This window comes from Protomyctophum parallelum, assembly GCF_964188405.1.
Source record: "Protomyctophum parallelum genome assembly, chromosome: 17".
Classification (NCBI taxonomy): Eukaryota; Metazoa; Chordata; class Actinopteri; order Myctophiformes; family Myctophidae; genus Protomyctophum; species Protomyctophum parallelum.
Window position 1 is genome coordinate 1052852 of NC_139719.1, and position 25506 is coordinate 1078357.

A 25506-nucleotide genomic window follows, 5' to 3' on the forward strand; every position below is an offset into this window, starting at 1 on the left:
TCAGGTCAAAAATACAATATAACAAGTAACAACAAGTACATCTGCAGTGGTTGGATGTGGTGTGTCCCTACTCTTCCATTGAGATTCTGATGATGGGAAGGACACCTACTGATTGACAACTTGACAAGTAATACTGCCTGCCTGAAGTTCATCATATTTGCAATCTCCCCAATTTTCAGCACAGGATAAACTACAGTTTCAACTCAAACCACAGTAGCAAAATGACAATAACCTTGCCAAAGAAAAAGTGCAAGAAACATTTGTCTCATAAAACAGACATTAAAGAAATCCATATTTACATGAACGGACATCAATAGAACAGAACAAACACATTTTTGTGCCAGGACTTGAATCCTATGTAACATTTATACCTTTTTAAGTATGGAAATAAGCAGCATGGGGTAAACGACAATGAAACTTTCACATCGCCTCCCTCCTTCCTGAGTAGTTTGCTCACACAGCTGTGCACTGTCAGGTTAGCCAGAACAAAACATAACTTCTATAAAACCTTCAAAATAATAATTTAAATAAAAGTAAATGGCCTATTGATGCACCCTGGAAGAAACAAAGCTATTTCAACAAAAAAAGCAGCAAACCGTGTATCAAAATACTAAGATTATGGAGTGAAAAACTCAGAATTCTGTCTGAGTTTACGCTCCTTCAGTAAATACTATAAACTTGTCTTATCTCATCCCAGGAGAAACCCTCCCCTCATGTAGTTTCTGCCACGGCAAAGCAAAGTTTCCTCCTCACTAGAGAAGGACCCTTATCTTACACAAGAGAAGCTTTTAAAAGTTTGCATCTGAAAGACGGTTTCTTTTTGGTCGGAAAATGTCTTTTCCTACACTAAAGAGTCGTTCACAAGCTGCACTAGCTGGGAATCCTGTGTTGAACTTGAGGAAGACCTCCTTCATCATCGGCAGGTTTTGGAACACACTGACAAGGTTGGTTTCGGTAGATTTTAAGTAGGTGTCCACTTCATCCACAACTCTTGTTGGTCTCAGTGATGGGAAGTATCCAGTCACTTCATCATCTTCAGTTGGTTCCTCGCCATCTGTCATGCCATCATCTGGGTTTTGAGTTTGACGCTGTTTTACCTCTGCCTTCAGGTTTGACACGACATCAGTCTTCTTTCTGGTGGGGATGTAGGCCAATCTGAACATAGGATGAGCTGCAGAGGCCATGAGCAACCTTGCATCTTCGAAAATGTATCCAAACCTCCGCTGGACCCCATTGATGATGGCATCTACCAGTGGGTTACAGTGAATTAGGGTGCTATGATTCTTCAACTGCTCCATTTTCACGAGTAGAATTGTGATTGTTGGCACCAACACTCCGGAGTAGGCCATTCGATCAGACTGTAGTACATCAAGAGCCTTGGCCAGGGGGGCCATAACCTGAAAAAAAGAAGAAGAAAAGAATGAATACTCAAACATAATAATAATAATAGTAGTGCTGCTGTAGTAGTAGTTTAACCGTCAGTTATTAACCTGGGAGGAAAAAAATAACTACACTAGTAAGCTCACTGAGAGGTATTAAGTCAGACAAATAAATGGATTACAGCACCTGAACACAAGTTAACTTAACTTAACCCATTTAGGCCTGACGTCAAAATAAAAATAACAAAAATCTGAAAAACCTCATGTTTCTATATCAGTGCAGTGGTTCTCAATATTTCAAAATATGTTGTTCCAGGGACACCCCAGAAAGATTTGAGTTAAAAACTGAAACTCTGAAAGATGCATATTCAAAGATTTCAGGCACATTCTCACGATTAAAAAAATAGCAGACCTACAAGCTCGTAGCGTGCCACTCGGTGGCACGCTATGAGCTTGTAGATCTGCTATTTTTCAATAACTAAATTATAACAATGTTTAAAACACCAAAAGGGGTTCCCGCCCAAAATGGATTAAGGTCGGAACACCCCACAGATTTTCAACCAGCTTTGTATAATCAGTTTTAGTCATGCATTTAGTTTGATAGTTATTGAGAGTTTATTTGAGTTAAGGTGTGGGCCAGTGATACCATTGAGAGTTGTTGATTTGAGTTCAGTTGTGGACCAGTGATGTCATGCACAGCACTAATGACATCACTGGTCCACAACAAATCACCTCTCAATAACTGTCATACTAAATGAATGACTTCAAAAGTGTTTACAGTTTTATGATGTACTACTGATGTAATGATACAACACTGGTTGAAAAGCAGTACGTAGTGTTCATTTAAGCACAAAATAAAGGTATTTATACTATTTAATTACCTTTACATACTCCCGTATGAAGGAGAATTATGTCGCTTTGAAGCGTGGCACCTGCAGTTTCTCACAGGTTTCCTGGAGCTCTTGTTCTTTCGCCAGGATACAGGTATGCAGTCGCTCCATGGCATGGTAAGTTGAGTTCCACCTGGTTGCAACAGGAACTACCAGCTGGCATCCTAGCTTGTCTTTGACGATATCTGAACATTGTGTGCTCCTCTGATGCTTATTCCATAGCGCCTGGCATTTGCCAATTGTTGATCTTTAAATCTTTTTAAATGGCTGTGACTCTGTCAAAGCATCTTCGATGTCTCGTGTGGCAACCAGGTTGAGGGTGTGACATGCGCATCGTTGATGAGGTGGGAGACTGTATTCTGCTTCCGTTTGATCCAAAAGTTCTGTGACATCTATGAAGACAGGGGCTTCATCCTCCTCTTCCTCCTCTTCTCTGTCTTGGTCTATGTCTCTCTGAACTTCTGCAAAGACACTGAACGCCTTCACAAAATTCGAACCAGTATCTGTGGTTGTAATGGTCACCTTGTCTTTCAAGTTGAATTCTCTGTGAATGTCTATCAACATCTCAGCCAACACATCATGTGTGTGGCGCCCCACAAGCCTGCGACAAGCTAATGCTCCAGAGCAGATGCTTAAACTGTCTTGGTTAATCCAGTGGACGGTCACCCCGAGGAAGCTTCGGTTATTTGCTGACCATGCATCTGCTGTGGTACACACATGGTTCTGTTTGGACAAAGTCTCAGACAGTGTGCTTTTCATGGATATGTGCACATCATCAAGCATTCTTCCCAATGATCTCCTTGACATCAAATGCCTGGTGGGCAAAATCTGACTGAATAACTCCTTGTACTCTGGTCTCTCCACAGTATGAAGTGGATGCAAACCTTGAATGATGAAGTTAAGGATTAACTTGTCAAATCGAGCTTGGGTCATCATGGGGGTATCATTCCTCTTGAAGTACTGTGCTACACCGACTTGTTTTACAGGAACAGCATCTTCTCTCTCATTCTGAGGAGCACTCCTCTTCCTCACCTGCTCACGTTCATTATCCAGGAGGGGAAGTTTATCTTTGTGCAGCCTCTACAAAATAAATAATACATACATTAAACTCGGTATATAACTTATGAATAATTAAATCAGTATGACAAGTGATAATATTTTTGGCTAACCACCATACCACTTTACTTTGGTTTTGTAGACACTGCTAGTCAATGTTAAAAACGAAAAGTAATACTTTAGATGTCTTTCCTCTGTTCTGGGGCTGGATGATATGGTTTAAATTAATATCATGAGTTCTCTCTATCGACAATATGGTACATGTATGCAAATACATTTAAATAATCAAATTCATGAATTAATGTTCATATGATCATTTAACCAATATAATGGTAATGTTAGGTGTGTGATGTAAAAAAAAAAAAAATATATATATATATATCATGAATTATCAACCCTACTCTAGATCAGTGGTTCTCAACTTTTTCAGGCTGTGACCCTCCAAAATAATCATATTTGAACTGGGGACCCCCCCCCCCCCCCCCACCCTGACAAACACTTGGAATGTAGGAGTTAAGGCATTATTTAGTTTCAGTCGGTTCGACAGAAAACAATTGTGAAAATAGCAGATTTACAATCTCACAGCGCCTGGCAATGAGAGGCGTTGTGAGCTTGTAGATCTGCTATTTTCACAATTTCCCCCCCTTTCTTATATTATATTATTTTATTTTAGTTTGACTTTTCTTTTCCCCACCCCAAAAATATTGTTCATTTTGCCTGCAGTGAAATAGCATGTTAGTTAGCTGTTGACAAAAAAGTGTACTGACTTAATATGTAATGTTTGGGAACAGTTACTTGACAGTCACAATCGTTATGTAAAGCTTTTTATCAGCTCACCTTAATGTGTGTTTTCAAATTTGTGTTTGACGTGTGGGACGTTGAGAGGAGCTTGTTTTTTGGCTGACACAGCAAACATTTGAACACGTAGGATTTCGTGGTTTTTCCTGTCAACAACATGAATTTGTCCATATACGGCCATGGAGACTGATCGTTGTTATTAATGTCTTCCTGGACGTCATCTTCATCCGAAGAAACTCCTTCTGGGAATGCCTCTGCCATTTCTGAATGATGAAATCAAATGTTCCCCCGAGTCCTCAGCCGATTGCTTCATGTGCGCTGTGTTGTGATTTATTTTACTTCCTCGTTTGAAGAGCCTTGGAGTGATGACCCGCCCTTCCCTGCCTCTGATTGGCCTAACTTACCCAATCGTGAGTCGTCAGACTCTTCTTATCTAAACCAACCAATCATCATGGATGTCTTCCGGGGATTTTTTTTCCCACAAATCTTTATTTAACAGTCATGACAATTTGTAACGGTAGCTTTTGTTGGACGCTACGTCACTACTTGGGTCTAAAAATAGCTACACTACAGAAAATGCTACTTGGTTCAAAAGGAGCGAAGCTACCGTCAAGCTACTGATAAATGTAGTTAAGCTATGTAGCTTCGCTACTTGTAGCTAGCTACTGCCCAACTCTGGAGGTGCATGGGGTACAAAGTTTGGGAGTTGTTAACACTTTATGGTAATCAGATCAGTGTAGATGTGGATATTGCAGGGGTGCCCAAAAGGTAGATCACAAAGGCTCTGCAGGTAGACATGCTCCGAAAAATATATAATTTAAAATACAAATGGAATTTGGAAGCGTCTCAGGTCCCCAGCTTCTCTAAAATGCACTATTTTAATCATTAAATAAATGACTGCCCGGTAAATTCAGGGTACATTGCGTTATTAAATTTGCACAAAGTGCATTTTAGAGAGGAGCTGGGGACAATGAGATGCTTCCCAGCTCCGAGAATAGACTTTTACCTTAAGGTCTAGCAGGCTTTGTGTCGGTGAGTAGTTACGTCGTTTTGTTTATTTGTGAATAAGTCAAGAGATACTAGGACATTTTGAGTTTGCTTTAGCTGAAAATGCTTACAATCACTTACCTTAAAAGATGTAGCGATGTTAAAATCCAGTTCAGTGCCGTTGTCCCAGTTTAAGTTGTCAATGTCCACGCTGTTGTTGTTGTGTTGTTGTTGTTTAGTCAAGCCGCAAGCGTCGCCAAACAAAGTGTAAGTGTTGCGTTGTGAGCGATTCCATTTCCGCCATGAAACCCGCCCTCCGTCGCAGCCGCGCTCTGATTGGTCTGTGGAAAGCCGTAATGACATCACGGCTTGTAATACACGCAGAGAGACGGAGCAGCGTGATGCGTGTGTGAGCGTGTGTGTGTGCGCGCGTGTGTGTGTGTGCGTGTGTGTGTGTGTGTGTGTGCGCGCGCTCGCGCGCGCGTGTGTGTGTGTGTGTGAGAGAGATAGGGGAATAAATTACTGTACTGTCTAACAGGCTATAGAATATAATTATAATATTCACGATGCTTTATAGAAATAAAACAATCATATTCTTAAAGCATTTCTAATTACTTATGGTTAAGTGGACTATTCTACTGTATAAGTCTATAGGCCTACTACACTAATGTTAGAATGCTGCTCCAGTTATTTGTTTTCCCTCAAACCCATCCTCAATGTGTTGGGTGAGGTTGAGCTCTGTCCAGCACAGGAGCGGCCGTGACGGAAACCAGCTTGGTCTTTAGTCAGCTTGGTATCTATGAGTGGCAACGAGGCGTTGGAGTAGCAGCCTCTCATAGAGCTTGTAGGTGATGCAGAGGAGGGAAATGGGTCGGTAGCTCTTTGGGGATGATGGGTCTTTGCCAGGTTTGGAGATTGCAACCACTTTGGCCTTTTTCCAGACAGAAGGGATGGTTTTCTGTGCCATGCATGTGTTCAGCATCCCCACAAGCCAGGTCTTTGTGTTAGGTCCCAGGTGCTGTATCATTTCTGCCAGTATGTCATCAATCCCTGCTGCTTTTCCGGGTTCCAACTTTCCCATTGAGTTCTTCTAGGTCGAAGGGTTTGGTTTGAGGGCTGGCAGATTGTGGTGATACCACTGTGCGATGATATTCTCCTGTGGGTCGGCGGCGGTGTTGGTTACGACTGTTGGCCACTAGTTGTGATGCAACAGAGTTTGCTGTGACCGTTTTGATTATGGGTGGCTCCCTGAGGTCCCTGATCCCCATAGGGTCCAACAGTGGTCATTGAAGCGTGCACACACACGCACGCACACATGCACCTACACACGCACAGGCTCACATGCGCATGCACACGCTAACCAAATGTAACTCTGAGAGTGTAACACATGTAACCAAATGGACCCTTACAGGTCTGTCATTCTGAGAGTATAACACATGTAACCAAAATGGACCATCCATTACATGTCTGTAACTCTGAGAGTGTAACACACATGTAACCAAATGGACCATTACAGGTCTGAGAGTATATATGGTGGCCGACGGGCACGTACAGGTCTAGTGTAACCAAATGGACCATTTGGTCCATGTCTGTAAGTCTGAGAGTGTAACACAGTCCAACACTGGTTATCGAAGCGTGCACACACACACACACACACACACACACACACACACACACACACACACACACACACACACACACACGCACGCACGTGTAACCAAATGGATCCTTACAGATCCAACACTGTTTTTTGTTAATCATCGAATGAAATGTGGGAGGTCGGCAAGAGAAAGTTTAAAAAATCAAAGCAAATACCAGTAATTTGAAAATGCGCGATTCTTCAGCATTGTTGAGGATTAAAAAAAAGGTGAAAATCGCAGAAAAGCGAAAGGCCATGGCCACGGACCGCATACTGGTCAAGGTCATTTATACTGCTCAAAGGTCATTTATACTGGTGAAGGTCATTTATACTGGTGAAGGTCATTTATACTGGTCAAGGTAATTTATACTTGTCAAGGTCATTAGCCCATGGTGTCGGAGGGCATACTATAGTATGTCGTTTTTCAGGATTTCGGAGGATTTGAAAAAAAGGTGAAAATGCTAGCTTTCTTCAAATCAGGCCTAAAAATCTCTCAGGGGGCCAAAGGAGGAGCTAAACACAATACATACTTTGTATGTATTGTTGTTCCCTCACTGTATATGTATCTGTATCTTTTCCCGTTTTGCTTCCTTTATGATGAATTCCTGTTCTGTTCTTTTACTATATAGAAGTGTCTATTTGTATGTCTCTAAATGTTTTGATGAATTGAACAATGTGGACCCTGTTGTAAACAAGTGTAATGCTTAATTGGGTCGTCCACTCACAGTTAACAGTCTTTGTATTGAGTTTGTGCTTGAAATGTACTGTAATTTAACTGTTAATAAATATTTCAATCAATCAATCAAAAGTATATTTGTTGATGATATTGTATTTTGTGCTATGTTAATGCATTTAATATAGGACCACAATGGAAACAAGTCCCCAGGACTTTTTGTGTTATCCTTTTAGCTCAAATGTCATGACTGTACCTTGTTCTGTTACATTTATATCTAATAAATAAAGTGTTAAATCAATTAAAAACCAACGAGGAAATCCTGCCCAAAATCTTGTTCTTTGGTTGACTAGCTTTCCTGATTACCTTTGTTGCCATTTTTTCACTAGAAGGATAATCCTCTAAAATACAATCCAGGTAGCTAATGCAATGTCATGTCAATATCAACCAGTATCAAATACAGTAGCAATAGCAATATCACAAGACAGGCCTGATGAGCATTCTGAGTCATCAAGCATCGCATGCATATTTTCACGTCAACTTGGTGCGACAGGTGCACCTGCATGTCAATTGCAATTCCAAATGTTTGTGTAAAACAAAAGGCAGACATGAAAACACATGAAAACCTACAACTGCCAGTGAAATATGAGTCATATCATCCAGCTGCCACTTAACAAAAGTGGGCCGGGCTCGAGGGGAGGAATACTAGATGTGACTGAGTAGAAGGAAGCAACAGGGAAGTCTTGTTTTAACTGAAGATCCTTAGAGGAGGCTGTATCACTCTGCCAGCGGCTGTCACAGAGGCAGAGTAAGGAGAGATTCTCAGGGAGAATAATTGTGTGTGTCGGAGAGAGAGAACCTAACAGGAGAGAGAGTAGAGCAGAAATGATCAGTATGGGTTATTCTGCACTTGTTCTTCTCATTATGCTTTTCCAGATGGAAACTGGACAAGCCACTGCAGGAGCTACAGCTCCTGGTGATGTCATCGTTGGTGGACTCTTTCCCATCCATGCAGCTGTGGAGAAAGTCGGCAGCAATATGTATGAACCTGCTGTTCGGAGATGTGTCAGGTGCGTTCACTGTAGCCAGTATGATTGATAACCCACCCCCCTCACCCCTTCCCTTCCTATACCACCCCCCTCCCTCCCTCACTCTCTCTCCAATTTTTTTTATGCCCATGGTCATTTTATGCACGTTTCCTAATCTTGTGTCATTGTGTGCATTGTTGACATATGATACTGACAGCAGTACTTTGGCCCAACTCAAGCAGGTTCAACGACAACAAGGGACGGCTCACTAAGGCTCTGGCAATGATCAACGCAATAGAGACGATCAACAGATCCCCCAAGCTAACTGACATTGGTATCACTCTGGGATATCGAATACACGACTCCTGCCTTGATGTCAGCACAGCACTGAGGACCGTGGATGACTTCTCGCATCAGGGAGGACAAAACATGTCCTTTGGCGGCGTTGCAGCTGTTGTCGGGGCATCCTCTTCTGAATTGTCCATCTCCATTGCCAGGCAACTAACCCTCCACATGATCCCCCAAGTAGGTTTTATTTATATTATTCTTATTTATTTATTTATTTATTTATTCATTTATGTATTTTATTTTATTTATTTATTTTTAATTTAGGGGGGGGGGGGTACAATCCCGTACCATATCATTGTCAAATAACAACATAAGGCAATATGACGTCATATATTTTTTCATAACTGAATATCTTTTTTTTAAAGATTTATTTATTAATAACACACAATAAGATAACTGAATATCTGACTGTGGTGGTGGTGGGGTGTGGTTTGAAGTGGTGGAAAGTAACTCGTAACTATACAATTAATATTAATAATATACAATTTTAAGATACAGTAGTTATAACCACCACTGGAGGTTTGTTGTTGTCTGTATGGGGAAAGCTAACAGGTGGCATAATGAATGTGTAAATGTGTCTCAGATGTGCCTTTTCAAGGCTCTGTTCACACAGCTGATCGAGACACATTCCATATAGCCAGTCAACCAAAACATACTTTTTATTTGTGTTTTTAATATTCATCATTAATACAGGACCTGTCATTCTGTGGACCTTATTGACCAAGTGAATAGAAAAAACACAAATAACATCACAGGTTATTCTCTATTCCTTGAGTCTATTCCTTGAGGGGCCTGTGGCTCCCCAGCTAATACAAGGCTTGCTGCACCAGACTCCGAACCTTGCCTGTCCTCATCAACAAACCACACCTTGGCCCCAGCCCTCCTCAACACTGATATGCTGCAAAAGTGTTACATGCCCCAGGAGTGATACAGATTACACAGATTACTCTGTTTTTAGTGCTGTTCTCTTTCTTCCTTCCTTCCATCTATTATTAAGACTAATACAGGTGGATTTTGTTCATAAAAGACTGACAAAGACTGACTTGATAAAGCAAAAAAAATCACAAAAGGTTGACACAAACAACTTTTTTCTAGATGACAAAAATACAATAAACAATTACTTAATGAAAACACAACTTCAGCTAAGATATTATATAAAATAAAATAAAAATAAAATATCTGATTCTGCAGATCAGCTATTCCTCCACGGCTGTTGTTCTGAGTGACAAGAACCGCTTTCCCGCCTTCATGAGGACTGTCCCTAATGACAACCATCAGACGGCTGCCATGGTCAAGCTGCTGAGTGACAGCGGCTGGAACTGGGTGGGAATGGTCGCCACAGATGGAGCCTACGGCCGATCGGCCTTGGACAGCTTTGTCACCCAGGCTTCAAAGAAGGGGATCTGCTTGGCCTTTAAAGAGATCCTCCCTGGCTTTTTGACTCCGGAGTCCCAGTCTGCAATATATCGAGCTGCCACGACCATCCACAAGCACCCAAAGGTGCAGGTCATAGTGTCATTTGTCTCGCCTACTCACATGGCGATCCTGTACACAGCGTTGATTGCGTTGCCAAGAACAGGCCTAAAGTCACAGTCTATAAAGAGGATATGGGTGGCTAGTGACAGCTGGTCCTCTTCGAGCTCTGTATTTGACAACGTGACACTGGAGGACATAGGACACATTGTGGGTTTTACCTTCAAGAGTGGAAACCTGTCGTCACTCAATCGCTATCTGACAAGGCTGGAGTCTGACAGCGAGGACCACGTGGAAAACAACTCTTTTCTGCAGGAGTTTTATGCACAGATGAATGTCAGTGGAGGAGCACCTGGGATGAAGTCAAAGGCCTTTGAGATGCTAAGAGGCAATACCATCGCAGGCACTGTCTTCAGCATCGAGATGGCTGTGAATGCCATTGCTCAAGCTGTGGCTCATGTCTGTGCCTCCAGCTCCAAGGACTGTAAAATCCCAGGCTCACTGAAACCCCAAGAGGTACTACAATATTTTGCTTAAAACATTTCGTGCATGTGTGCGCATGCGTGTGTGTGTGTGTGTGTGTATGTGTGTGCGTACGTGCGTGCGTGTGCATATGTGTGTGTATGTATGTGTGTGTGCACGTGCGTGTGTGTGTTTGTGCACAAACCATTGAATCATCTGCATGCATGTTGTAGGTCCTGAAAGCTCTAAGGTCCCTCCAGTTTGAGCAAGAGGAAAGAAAATACAAGTTTGATGTCAACGGAGACATTAGCATAGGCTACGATGTCAACATGTGGAGGTCGGGGAGCGGGAACGTGTGTGTGCACAACGTTGTGGCTGAGTACCACCCAGTCAACAGCAGCTTCTCCTACACCAGCCAGAGCAACAGACGACAACTGATGGACTTGAGGGTAGGCCATCAAACCTTGACACAGACATAAATACTCTTCTGTACTCAAAGCACTGTGATTCTCAACCATAGGATCCCAAGTTTGACATGCATATTAGGCCATAGGTGGCCTGCCATTTGATACAATTTCCTCGTGTTAACTTAATCCGTAAGGGTCCATTTGGACCCCTTAGGGTCCCCAGACCCTATATTGAAAATACAGCGTTGGCCCGGGCCGGCCTAGCGGTCTGGGCACCTAGGCTGGTAATCCGTAAGTCCCGTTCCCGATGACCTTTGCTGCGTGTCTTCCCCCCATCTCTCTCCCCGTTTCCTGTCAAGCTACTGTATCAATAAAGGCTAAAAGCCCCAAAACATATCTTAAAAAAAAGAAGAAATACAATGTTGTCAAAACACAAAATGGCCGCTGCTCATTAAGAGCACCTGCAGACTTTAAAAGGCCACACAAACAGAAACCAGGGAGAGAAGAAGCTCAAGTTCTTTCAGGAGTCGAGTTCAACCCCAAAGACGCCAATGGTCTGTAAAAATGTTTATATACTTGCATGTTTGAAATGCTAATTTATGGTTTAACTGCAGTTCTACCAAATTGGATAAGGAACACATTGCAGCATTACCTGCTATGTGTTACTTTGGGCACACTGCTGTGTTCAAACACACTTGACAGTGTTTGGGGGAAATTAATTCATTTGTGTTATAGTATAAATTACAAAAGAAGACAAAGTTAGAAATGTTAAGTTTATTGAAAATTACTTTAAGAATTTAAAAGACTACTGAGTGTGGACAATTCATGGTTCTCCATGTTAAAGGTTTAAATGCCTACTTGGAAAAGAGCTGATCTACAAACCAAGGATCAGCTATTTATCTATCTTTATTCCAAGTGCTTAGATGTTCACTTGAGTTGAAACATTTATCTATTCCATTTAGAAGGGTTTAAATGGTGAATTTAAAATGTTAACTTAATGTTTACTTATTTGTCTAAAATATTAACTTTAAGTTTAATTAGAGACATTTATCTTTCCATTTAAATGGTTAATTTGAAGTGTTTAATTTAAAATGGTTACTTTAACTTTAACAATATATTGATGAATTGGTGTTTAAAAATAATTTTAATTAGACATTGAATTGCTTAAAATACATTTAATTGTTTAAGACATGTGCTTGTTTAAAATACTGTATTGCTTAAAAACAATTGTTGAAGAAAGCTAATTGTTTAAAGATTATCCTTTGATTGTTTGGCAATGTTGTTAACCTTTTATTTTTCTCTGTTTTAAGGTTTACAACCTGATTCAAGAAGCCAACCAATCACCAGCCAAACCAACAGCATAAAAGAGTTGGATAAATAAAAGTGGATTGAGTTGGGAGTCCTTTGGAGTGAACTAGGAAGGAACTTGACAGTTGTAGAACCCGATAAGCTAATGCATAATTCATGCTACATCGCTACAATCTGGAAATACACGATCTACAAGCTCACTCGGCAGACTTTAGTAACAGCATATTATCATTACTATTATCATAATTGCAGAAGTCGGTGATGATAGATACTTTACCATGTTTTCGAGAAATGTGTTTAACTTCGAAAGGTCTGTTTTAGATGATCTGTACATAAGAATGATATATAGATCTTTATCTTTTACATGTATACATACGTGTTCTACTCTTTCTAATATCCTGATTTCAATTTGAATTATTTCAATGGAAATATCTTCTTTTATAGCAAACATAACTCCCCCACCTATATCATATTCTCTGTCATTCCTGATTGTATTGTAATTCGTGTTCATTGTTTTTAATTTAAAAGTAATATTATTTTTCTTTAAGTGTGTTTCAGTAAAAGCTATTAGATTCAACATTTCGAGTTGGGAATCTGAGTTTATATCTTCTAAATGTGTTAGATAACCTCTGACGTTCAACAATCCAATTTTTAATGAATGGTTTATTGGTAATTAAATTATCTTTTTTGATACTCTCTTTGACAGTATCGTTACTTTTATACACCCCAGAAACATAATGTTGTATTACTTACGTCATCATTGAGAGCAGTTATACATTATACCAGGGGTAGGCAACCTTTGGCACTGGTGCCAACCTTGGCACAAAGGAGGGTGATCACTGGCACACTGGCATAAAAAAACAAACAATTACCGGTAAATAAACAATTAAAAAAATGTAGTCAAATAAATGAATTCACTCATATTTGTATGTAAATTACATCCTGCACATCATTCTACATTCATTAAAACTCTGACTGGGGGAGGGAGATAGGAGGCCTATGCTCTGAGTCTAATGATCATTATAACAATGTGAAAGAATATTTAACAAGGGAAAAGGTTATATTCGTGGACAATCAAAACATGTTGGAATTGTGGTGTGGTGGCATTAAAGTGACACACTGACTATCCAGAAACTAAAAACATGGCACTTTGTTTCAAAAAGGTTGCAGACTGTTGGCAGAGCTGCCATTACAGCGATAGGAGGAGAGATATAGCCTGGGAGCTAGTCGGACATAATAAGAAATAAAGAGACGAGTAGGCAGCAATTACATCCACTCCTTCAGCATGTCAACAACATCTGAAGCCAGCCGTTTATTCAGCAGTTATATACACACATGTTGATAGGTATTTCCTGCTGAGCATCTGGCACTTCAGAATAAGAGCAGGTATATTTAAGACAATAAGATCACATGTTAACACCCCCACTTGATCGTATATTGGTAAACAATAAAATACAACCTTAAAACTTGTATGTTAAACCTTGTATCTTATTTTACACTATCATCTTCACATAAATCACTTTGTTCAAAATAAATACAAATCCTTTTCAATACCAATAAAATGTTTCAATAAATATGTGCAAAATGTAAGCATCTCTTTTACATCTGTCATCACATCAAATTACTGGTTGCAATCATCAACTTCAAATACCCATGTCATTTCTCAAATACATGTTACTTTCAAATACTCATTAATAAATAGCAATACATAAATCACATAATCAGATATAGCCTATCACCCAAACACAAATGAACACTTATTTTTCCTTCTTTTCTTTTGTTTTACTGTGTTGTGACAATAATGCTTCATCACCCTGTTTTTGTTTTCACCCCCCACTGCATTCTTGCCCTCTGGCAGTATAGTCAGGGTAAATTTATCATTTTCTCTCATCACTCCATAACAATAATCAAAGGTTACATTTCCCTGGTAATCAGATTTAGCTCGACACTCGTAATCCTTTAAATATTGAGGTGGTCTCCTCTCTCTTTTTGGATAAGTTGTACTCTGGCCACCTTCACCTGCCTGAATGTCAACCAGATCACTCATCTCTGTACTCTGGCTACATTCACCTGCCTGAATGTCAACCAGATCACTCATCTCTGACTCTGCATCTTGTTTTTGTGTCTCTTTTGGGATTACACTAGTCTTCCCAACTTCAGGCAGATGGTTTACAGCCCTTCTCATACTGCAATCATCCTCCTCCATTTCTTGCTCTGTTTGAGTCTGACTCGCAATGACACTCTTTTGAATGAATTTGACCAATCTGTGTTTAGCTACAAGTACTTTCCCTGTGTCAGGATAAAACACCAAATAAGCTGGGCTGTTTTTGTCATAGCCTACAAAGATACCTTCTTCACATCGTGAATCCAACTTTTTCTTGTCTTGCTTGTATGCATAGCATGGGGACCCAAATGTTCTCATTCTCGAGAGGTTTGGCTTCTTTCCTGTCAACATATAATATGGGGTCTGTCCTACACACTTGTTGAAACACCTGTTTCGAATAACAGCAGCAGTCATTACTGCATATGTCCACAATTCTTTTGGTAAACTGCTTTCAATCAGCATGCATTTGGCCATTTCAAACAGTGTTCTCCTATTTATTTCAGCTGTCCCATTCTGAGCTGAGATCTCATGTCTGATGGCATTTTTGTTTAGTAATGCTTGAAATAGACCAGAAGCATACACGGTACCATTATCTGATCGAATACACTTAATTTTCCCATAAGGTGAAACATCAGCAATGTATTTTTCTGTAGCTTTGACTGCGTCACTCTTAGATTTCAAGAAATAAACAAAAATTGCTCCTGAATAGTCATCAATAAATTCTAGAGTATATTTGAATCCACCTTTAGCTGTTGGATCGATTGGTCCAAATAAATCAGTGTGTACAAGTTCTAGTGCAACTTTAGCTCTCTGGTCTGGCCCTCTGTTTCGGCTCTGAGCAAATTGACCTTTTGTGCACACTTCACATGACAACTTGGAAATATCAACCTTGTCTTTAATTTCCATACCCTCAGTTACATTCTGCAATTTCAACACATCTCCGTAGTTGCAATGTCCTAGGATTTCATGCCACGTTTTGATATCATAACACCCATGACATTCATCAACATTAGTAATCTTATCAACAGTGTTTAAGTAAAACAGCCTGTCATGTACCTTAATGTCGAATGTCGTACCATCTTTTTGGGTGAGCTTATTCTGTCTCTCTTTGAAGAAGACTGTGGCTCCGTTGGATATTGCTGCGTTGACTGAGAAAATGTCTTGGGGAAAGGATGGAACATACAGCGCCCCCTTCAGCATCGTTTCCACCTCTCGACCCTTGTCATCTCTCAGGTAAACTATTGCAGCACCTCTCTTCAGCGCTATGCCAGAGGCCCTCACTCCATCAGCCATCTCCAGAACATGCTTCCGTGGCTCGAAACTCTCGTCGAAGTTTCGGAACTTCTTCACGTCGGTCACAATGTGTGACGTAGCGCCGGTGTCGACCATCAGCCCAATGCTCAGAGCAATGCCCTGACATAGTCTCTGCTTCGGTCTCCCGGTGCTTTCCAAGTCGCAGTTCACCTGGCCCACCTTAAAGGTGAACGTGCGCGCCTCTTCATCCTGCGTCACGTTGACGTTGTCTCTCCGTCTTCTCCGCCTGCAGTTGGCATCGTTGTGCGTGGGATTTTTGCAAAGACTGCACCACTGTCTCTGTTCTCTCTGACCGGCAGCACCTTCACACTCGAAAGCTTTATGCCCCCTCTGGCCGCAGTTGTAACAGCACAGTCTCACGTCTTTGTCCTTGCCTCTTATTATCATCACGCTGTCAGCCCCGGAATTGCTACTGAACTTTTCAGTGATCTCGTAACTCCTCAGTTTGGTTTTAAACTCGGCGAAGGTGATGTTGTCGTCACTTTGTGCAATGTGGATGGAAAATGGCTTATATGATTCTGGGAGCCCCTTCAGAATCATAGCTGTCAGTAAGCCGTCACTCAAAGTCTCTTCCGCATTCCTCAGTGCCGTGATGGAAGCTTCAGCTCGAATAATATAGTCTGTAATTGTTTCATTAGCAGCCTTCTGGAGCGAAGTAAGCTCTGTGTACAGATTCAGATTCAGATTCAGATACCTTTATTAGCCATTTGTGTATACACACATAGGAATTTGTTTTGACATAAACATGAGTGCATTCAATTCTTTTTTCACATATAGAGACAACATAAGACAACACCGTGCAGGGAAATAAATCTAAAGTGCAGGTTTATACAGTAGAACATAGTGCATTAATGTTGCCGGTGATTAAAGTGCCGGTGTCACTAGGAGGCAGGGGTGGAAGGGAAGCCAGAGTCATTGAGCAGCCTGGCAGCTGAGGGGAAAAAACTTTGTCTGTGGCGGGCTTTCGTAGCCTTCGGCAGCCGCAGTCTTCTCCCAGAGGGGAGCATGGTGAGGAGGCCGTGGCCAGGGTGGGAGGGGTCGGCCATAATTTTCCTTGCTCTCTTCAGCGCCCTGGAGTCGTGCAGGGACTTGAGGGAGGGCAGAGGACGGCCAATCACCCTCTCCGCAGAGCGAATCACCCGCTGCAGCTTGGTGAGGTCTTTAGCAGCTGCACCGGGGAACCAGGTGAGGATGGAGAGAGTGAGGATGGACTCCACAATGGCTGTGTAGAACTGAGCCATCATGAGCCTCGGCAGCCTGAATTTTTTCAGCTGACGGAGGAAGTACAGCCTCTGCTGGGCCTTCTTCAGGAGGGCCATGATGTTCAGCTCCCACTTGAGGTCCCGAGAAATTGTCATGCCCAGGAACCGGCATGACTCCACTGAGGTCACCGGGGTGTCTCCCAGCATGATGGGAGGGGGCGGGGCTGCGTTCCTGCGGAAGTCCACCACCATCTCCACTGTCTTAAGAGCATTAAGCTCCAGGTTGTTGTTGCCGCACCAACTCTGCAGCCGCTCGATCTCCCTCCTGTAGGCCGACTCATCCCCCTTAGAGATGAGGCCCACCAGGGTGGTATCGTCAGCAAACTTCAGTAGCTTAACTGACGGATGGAGGGAAATACAGCTGTTGGTGTACAGGGAGAACAAGAGTGGGGACAGGACACAGCCCTGCGGGGAGCCAGTGCTGGTGGACCTGGAGCTGGAAATGTTCTTCCCCAGCTTCACCCGCTGCGACCTGTTGGTGAGGAAGTCCGTTATCCACCTGCGAGTGGAGTCCGGCACTTGCAGCAAGGACAGCTGGTGCTCCAGGATGGATGGCAGGATCGTATTGAAGGCCGAGCTGAAGTCCACGAACAGGATCCTGGCGTAGTTGCCTGCAGTGTCCAGGTGTTGAAGGGTGTAGTGCAGAGCCATGTTCACGGCATCCTCCGTGGATCTGTTGGCCCTGTACGCAAACTGCATCGGGTCCAGCACAAGATCTGTGATGCTCTTCAGGTGAGCCAGGACAAGGCGCTCCAGGACCTTCATGACCACAGAGGTCAGGGCGACGGGTCTGTAATCGTTAAGGCCCGTGACCTTGGCCTTCTTGGGGACGGGGATGATGGTCGAGGCCTTGAAGCACGCTGGGACGTGACACTGCTCCAGCGAGGCATTGAAGATGGTGGTGAACACCGGGGCGAGCTGGTCAGCGCAGTGCTTCAGGACAGAGGGGGAGACAGAATCCGGGCCGGCCGCCTTCCGGGGGTTCTGGCTCCTCAGCAGCAGTTTCACCTCTCTCGCCGTGACAGAGAGGGGGGGATGCGGGGATGGTGGATGTGGCAGGGGGGGGTGATGGGTGGGGGGCAACCTCTCTTTCTCGAATCTGCAGTAGAACTCATTGAGCTCGTTAGCAAGGGGGAGGTTGTCAGACGCCTGTGGAGACTTGGGCTTGTAGTTTGTGATGGTCTTGAGGCCTTTCCAGACGGAGGAGGAATTCCCATCAGAGAGCTGTTGCCGCAGTCTCTCTGAGAAGCGATGTTTCGCCTCCCTCACCTCTTTGGCAAACCTGTATTTGGCTTGCCTGAACAGAGCCACATCACCACTACGCCTGGCCACCTCCTTCTCCGTCCTTAGCCTTCTGAGTTGGGCTGAGAACCAGGGCTTGTCATTGTTATAGATCTTCCTGGAGCGGAGTGGGACACACACCTCCTCGCCTAAACTAATCACTCTTGGTTTCCCATTGCCAGCATAGTGATCCTTCAGAATTTGTAACGCCTTCCTCCCATCGTCTGCTGCATCACGCATAATCAAAGACAAACTTTTATCGTCGAGTACTTGAATTAGCTCAGCGTATGCGTCCTCATTTTTCTCGGCGTCCTCAGCGGCTCTTGCTTCAGCTTCGGCGTCTCTTGTGGCTGCTTCGTCCCCATCGAGCACGTCTTCGTCGTCGATAGCAGGCTCGTTCAGTATAGTGTATTTCAACCCTTTCAGCCGTAGGTGCCCGAGGAATTTTACTAACCATAATTCAAAGTTGCGTTCATCTCCATCAAAGCAAATCCGACTCCACCGGCTTCCATTATCCTCCGTCCTGCTGGGCCCATAACCTGTTGGCAGAGCTGCCATTACAGCGATAGGAGGAGAGATATAGCCTGGGAGCTAGTCGGACATAATAAGAAATAAAGAGACGAGTAGGCAGCAATTACATCCACTCCTTCAGCATGTCAACAACATCTGAAGCCAGCCGTTTATTCAGCAGTTATATACACACATGTTGATAGGTATTTCCTGCTGAGCATCTGGCACTTCAGAATAAGAGCAGGTATATTTAAGACAATAAGATCACATGTTAACACAGACCCCTGCATTATACTATATAGAGTCTATAGTTGTAAGTTGATTAGCGGTATACTGTGGTTACTTTGCGCCAAAAACCGCGACAGCCAACCCGCCATTTAATGCGTATGCAAATAAAACAGCAGATTTGTGCCTGATCTGCTGGGACCAGAGTACGTGGTGTGTATATGTATGACTAGCTCTAAATGATGACGTAAGACATACGTATACATATACTATATAGAGTATGTAGTTGTAAGTTGATTAGCGGTATACTGTGGTTACTTTGCGCCAAAAACCGCGACAGCAACCCGCCATTTTACGCGTATGCCAATAAAACAGCAAATCTGTGCCTGGTTTGCTGGGACCAGATCACATAAATGAGCATATGTCTTACGTCATCATTTAGAGCTAGTCATACATATACACACCACGTACTCTGGTCCCAGCAGATCAGGCACAATTTGCCATTTTATTTGACTGATTATGTATATAGTATACGTATGACTAGCTCTAAATGATGACGTAAGACATACGTATACATATACTATATAGAGTATGTAGTTGTAAGTTGATTAGCGGTATGCTGTGGTTACTTTGAGCCAAAAACCGTGACAGCAACCCGCCATTTTATGCGTATGCCAATAAAACAGCAAATCTGTGCCTGGTTTGCTGGGACCAGATCACATAAATGACCATACAGTGGGGTCGATTTAGGACTTCTATTTTACTTACTTCTATATTACTAATCTAATTACAGTATTATGATCTGGGGGCGTGTAGTATGTCATATTGCAATTTTGGGCATGTTAAGAAGCGCTTTTGACACCCCGCGGAGTGCGCAAAACGGCCTTGAATTAGTCATGGGTGTGTTTAAGGCGTGTTTGAGACGTACCCAATCAACATGTCCGTACTATTCTCTTTACCAGTCAGCTGATGTCACATACGGAATGCGCACTTTGGGGATCGTGGTATGACATTTCTTCAGGCTGGCACCATAGAAGACATGACATGCCTTTGTCACATTTGGGTTAATTATTCCTATTGCACTGCATGCTGTCACCTTTATGCCTCAAAAGAACAGACCCACCTTTCAGATCGGAATGGAATTGCGAGTAGATAGCAGCATATTGGCAAATTGGTAATCCATGCGTAATTAATTAATTCGATAACGATAGAACCATGTACCATACAGCGAATGAAAGCAAGATTCCTAAGGAATATGGAGATTTTTACATTTAATAAAACGGTTGAGAAATGAGAGAACCATGAGTGTTTATAGGCTAATATCAACGTTTTTTTATGAAAGACCAAACGGGCTGTGAACTTGAAGAGCTCAATCACCATCCCGACACGGAAGAAATATAGCCTAGTGCATGCATGTATATGCACTGTTGCACTTGCACACAGTAGCCTACACACGCTCTTTATTTGTTTCTATTGAAAAACACCAGTAAAATAACGTTTATTATATTTTATTTCATTCAAGTCACGACGAAGGAATGAGTTGAATGCGTGCTGCGTAATGCTGTGGCCCCGATGGTATGGTCTTCGCTGAGTTCGCTCGTAGCATTTTATTGAAGAAGACTTGAATCGGGTGTGATACAGCATATGAAAGCACATTTCCCACGGATTATGGATATGTTTTTATTTATTTTTAAGGTTGAGAAATGAAAGAATTATGGCCGTTTCTAATCTCAACATTTTTTTTAAAAAGACGCAAAACTGCCATGTCTCATAGAAACAAGTAAATAGGTCTATAAAAATAAGCGCATATAACAGGGGTCTGTAACCTATTTTAAATGAAGTGCCATGTTTTTATTTTCTAAATAGTGAGTCTGCCATATCCAGATTAATTTGAATGACACCACATTAAAATAAAAAAACATATTTTGATTGTCCACAAATATAAAGTTCTTCCTTCTTTTTAAATATGTTCTTGCACATTGTTATAATGATCATTATATATCCCCCTGCAGTCAGAGTTCATAGTTTTAATGAATGAATGTGATGCATTGTGAGCTGGTATAGATCTGCTATTTTCAAAAGTAATCTTTTTATTTAACTTTTGGATTAGCTGTCCTTAGTTGGGCAAATGCATTCATCTGGGGATCATTGACATCGGAATGTGCTGTGTGAGGATCACTGGTTTAAACAACATTAGGAGAAAAGCCCAAATAACCACTTTAGAAACAAGAAAAACAACCACACAGAAAGCAACTTTACAGAAAAATAAGCCGCTTATAATAAACAGACATGGCAACACTCTACCAGCCTTCCAGAGCCGCTCAAGTGTCAAATCAAACAGTGCTTTTTGCGTTTATGAGGTGGTCAGACCCACGTCTAATCGTTATGCGCTGAGTGTCTTTAGGTCAAGGGGCTTAATAGCAAATTGCGCAAAGCGAAAATAATTAACATATGGACACTCCCACAATGCTAAAATATTCAGGACCGCGGTAAGCCATAATGTGTGTGCGTTCAACACGGGTCAGTGCGTTCAACACGGGCCGATATGCCTTTCATAATACGAATGTGCGCAGAGCGAGGCCAATTTATGTATTTCCATTGGTAAAACGCACCTTCAAAATCTACCCAAGTATGTCTTACATAATTTAGAGCTAGTCTTACATATACACACCACGTAGGGGAGAGCCGCCAAGGTTGTAACGCTTCACGGTTGTAACATGGACGTTATCTCTTGATTGGTCAACGCCACCATGACGCCATCGCGTCAGTATGTGTACAGCAACGTACTCTACGTGCCCAGGAAGTTTGAAGTGTTTACCTTCATCCCACGGGGAGCTATTGGCGAAAAACTGATTTTTCTCAAAAAGCAAAAATTTTACACCTGGAGTATGTGTGCTACAATTTTTTTCTTTGATGTTGGTGAATAAAAATCCACATGGATGTCTTCATGCTTATGTTCTTCATTAGTTTGCATCGTGTTTAGACGGAATGCACGTTCATTCTGGTATGTAAGCAACGGCAAAGAAAACTTGCAAAAGTGGATCAATTGTAACACACGCCGGCTCCATTCAATACCATTATAGGTCATATTTACACAGTTGACATATTGGCCAATATTATATGTTCTAAAATTGTACTGTATTGTGTAGTGTATTCTAAAATTATTGTAGGGTTGTATAACATTGTACAACTCAATAAATCAAACGTTTGTTTAATCAATGTATTTCCCCACTGAACTGACCAAAAAATAAAAAAAGCCCAAACTGGTACACCCGATACTATTTAATATCCCTTATTTTTTATACATTTTCTTATCACATCCATGGTATGAAAACAATGCTAAGGAGTTGCTTCAATGAAATATAATTGCTTTAAGCTGAAAACGATATGTTTAATGATGTTTTTTAGCGTTGTTACATTTATCATGCATGCCGTTACAATTAATCCGACATGCGCAGCAATTATAACACTGGAACAGCGTCCACGCTCGGTTTAATAACTCCCGACCTGTTTTATAAAAAAAAATAACTTGAAGTGGTTTATGGTAGCAGACATGTGTAGGTCCGTTGCCTGAAAATAGATGTGTAGATAAACGGATCTCTGAGTAAAAAAATGAAACGTGCAGAGTGTTACATCCTTGGCGGCTCTCCCCTACTCTGGTCCCAGCAGATCAGGCACAATTTGCTAGTTTATTTTACTGATTATGTATATAGTATACGTATGACTAGCTCTAAATGATGACTTAAGACATAGTCATTTGGCCCAGGCCGTGGCATAACGGTCTGGGCACCGGACTGGTAATCCAGTCGCAGTGTGCCGCGGGTTCGACTCCCGAGCCCGACACGGCCTTTACTGCATGTCATCCCCCCATCTCTCTCCTGTTTCCTGTCAGCCTACTGTCTGTCCCTTCAAAAATCAATAAAAAGGCGTAAGCTGCAAAAAAAAATCTTAAAAAAAAAAAAAAAAAGACATAGTCATTTATGTGATCTGGTCCCAGCAAACCAGGCACAGATTTGCTGTTTTATTGGCATACGCATAAAATGGCGGGTTGCTGTCGCGATGAACGATGACTGGGCGAATGTATTACTTGCGCGCTCTGCTTGCGCAAGTAATAACCAATGGCTCATATTCCTTTTCTTTCTGTCTTCTGAACAAGGCGGTCGTTTTATTTTTCTTTGATGCAAGAAAGATGTATTTGGCGCTGCACTGCGGCAACATGGACATAAGGGCTACGCTTGCATGCGTAAAATGTCTCCCTCGGGAGACTAATAATAAAGAACCTTGAAGCTAATCCAGAATCTCCTGAGGACTCCCGGTCCCATCATCCAAAGCAAAGTACATATCATGTGAAGATTTAGCTAGAACTTTATCAGAACAACAATACCAACATCAGTTAACTCGATCCTCTCACCCGAGATTGGCACTTATTTATTAGACGATTCAGATTCTATTGACAGAATTAACAAACAATTTGAAATATTTTGGAACACAAATAAGAAATCAGACAGCGCTGACATACTATGGGATAATGATATGAATGAAACTGGACCCAAAATCGGACATTATTCAGGCTTGTCAGACACAACCAACTATTTGTTGATAATATCAATGTAAAAAAAAAAAGATGAAAACGTTTAAGGCACTCTTGTGGAAAAGTACAAGAGTGCCTTGGTCTCATTCTTTTTGCATTCATTCTGTCACCCAGGTGTACCAAAGAGCACCTTATTGTACTCCAAACAGATGCGCTCCTTCCATGTGTTTTTTGTTATAGTAAACATTTGCATGGTGCGTTGAATAAAGTGTGAATGTGTGTGCGTGTCATCCTCAGCGTGTGGTGTCTAAATGCTCGGATAGCTGTCTACCTGGAGAGTTCAAGAAAACAGCAGAGGGGCCATACACATGTTGCTACGAGTGCATCAACTGCACCGAGAACCACTATTCTGATCGCACAGGCAAGTCATGACTACACAAACACACATTTTAATTATTTTATTTGGATCTGCACAAGAGGCGCAATACAATAGATACAAACACTGATCAGAAGAAGGTTACATGATTATATGGTCCAACCAAATACGAATTATAAATAAATAAAGATAGCACAATGATTCCTTTATGCCACCTAAGGATAAATGAAACATCGCCTTCTTCAGATAGACAGACTGCCCATAATAGCTGAGACAGAACAGTAGGCTACACACACACTCGCGCACACACTACACATCTAATTGTTTCTCATTGTTCCCTGCCTTCTCCAACCAGACAGTGACCAGTGTCTGAGCTGTGACCCGAAGACAGAGTGGTCCACCCTGGGGAGCAGCGGTTGCAACGCCAAGACTTTGGAATACTTCTGCTGGAGCGATGGCTTTGCCGTGGTCTTGCTGACGTTCTCCGCCCTGGGCATCCTCTTGGTCATGGTGATGGGGGCTCTCTTCCTGCATCGGCGGCACACTCCCGTGGTAAAGGCTGCCGGGGGAGTCCTCTGCCAGGCCATCCTGTTCTCCCTGGTGGGAAGCTTCGTCAGTGTCGTGCTCTTCGTGGGTCAGCCCAACGCCCTGCGATGCAAGGCCCGGCAGGTTCTCTTCGGTCTCAGCTTCACGCTGTGTGTCTCCTGCATCCTGGTCAAGTCCCTGAAGATCCTGCTGGCCTTCCAGTTCAACCCCGGGCTGCAGCATCTCCTGCGGAGGCTCTACCAGCCTTACGTCATCGTTGCCGGCTGCATGACCGCACAGGTGGCCATCTGCACGTGCTGGTTGGTTCTAAAAAGCCCATTTTACAACGTCGTCATTTATCCAAAAACGCAACTAGCAGAGTGTCACGAGGGCTCGTATGTGGCGTTCGGGGCGATGCTGGGCTACATAGCTGTCCTGGCACTCGTGTGCTTCATCTGTGCCTTCAAAGGTCGCAAGCTGCCCGAGAAGTACAACGAGGCCAAGTTCATTACCCTTGGCATGCTGCTGTACCTCATCTCCTGGATGATCTTTGTTCCCGTCCATGTCACCATGTCAGGAATATACCTCCCCGCCGTGGAGATGGTCGTCATTCTCATCTCCAACTATGGCATCCTGGCCTGTCATTTCCTCCCAAAGTGCTACGTGATCCTTTTCAAGAAGAGTCAAAACACCAGCAGTGTTTTCAGGAAGAACTTGTTTGAGTTTTCTTGTAAAGACAGTAATGCAGCCTCTGTCTCTGATATTTCTCTGGGGGAAAAACACACCAGTCAGCCCTATATCGTCAGCGCTCCGTCGCAAATTCTGCCCCACAGAACCACAGAAGTGACTAATTACACAGACTGCTGTAGTGGATACAGGACATCAGCCACCAATCAAAGAAACAGTCTCCGTAGACGCACCAGCATATGA

At 42.5% G+C, this 25506-nt stretch overlaps 1 protein-coding gene across 1 annotated transcript; it reads left to right on the forward strand.

The window, feature by feature from the left end:
• Nucleotides 1–396: 396 nt before the first annotated feature.
• LOC310874099 (G-protein coupled receptor family C group 6 member A-like) lies at nt 397–25506 on the forward strand (the record flags this gene model as incomplete). Its single annotated transcript, XM_083786774.1, has 7 exons — nt 397–401; nt 8359–8492; nt 8668–8975; nt 9990–10787; nt 10967–11182; nt 23973–24100; nt 24411–25506. 7 exons carry the CDS (start codon nt 397–399, stop codon nt 25504–25506), a joined length of 2685 nt encoding a protein of 894 aa, XP_083642900.1.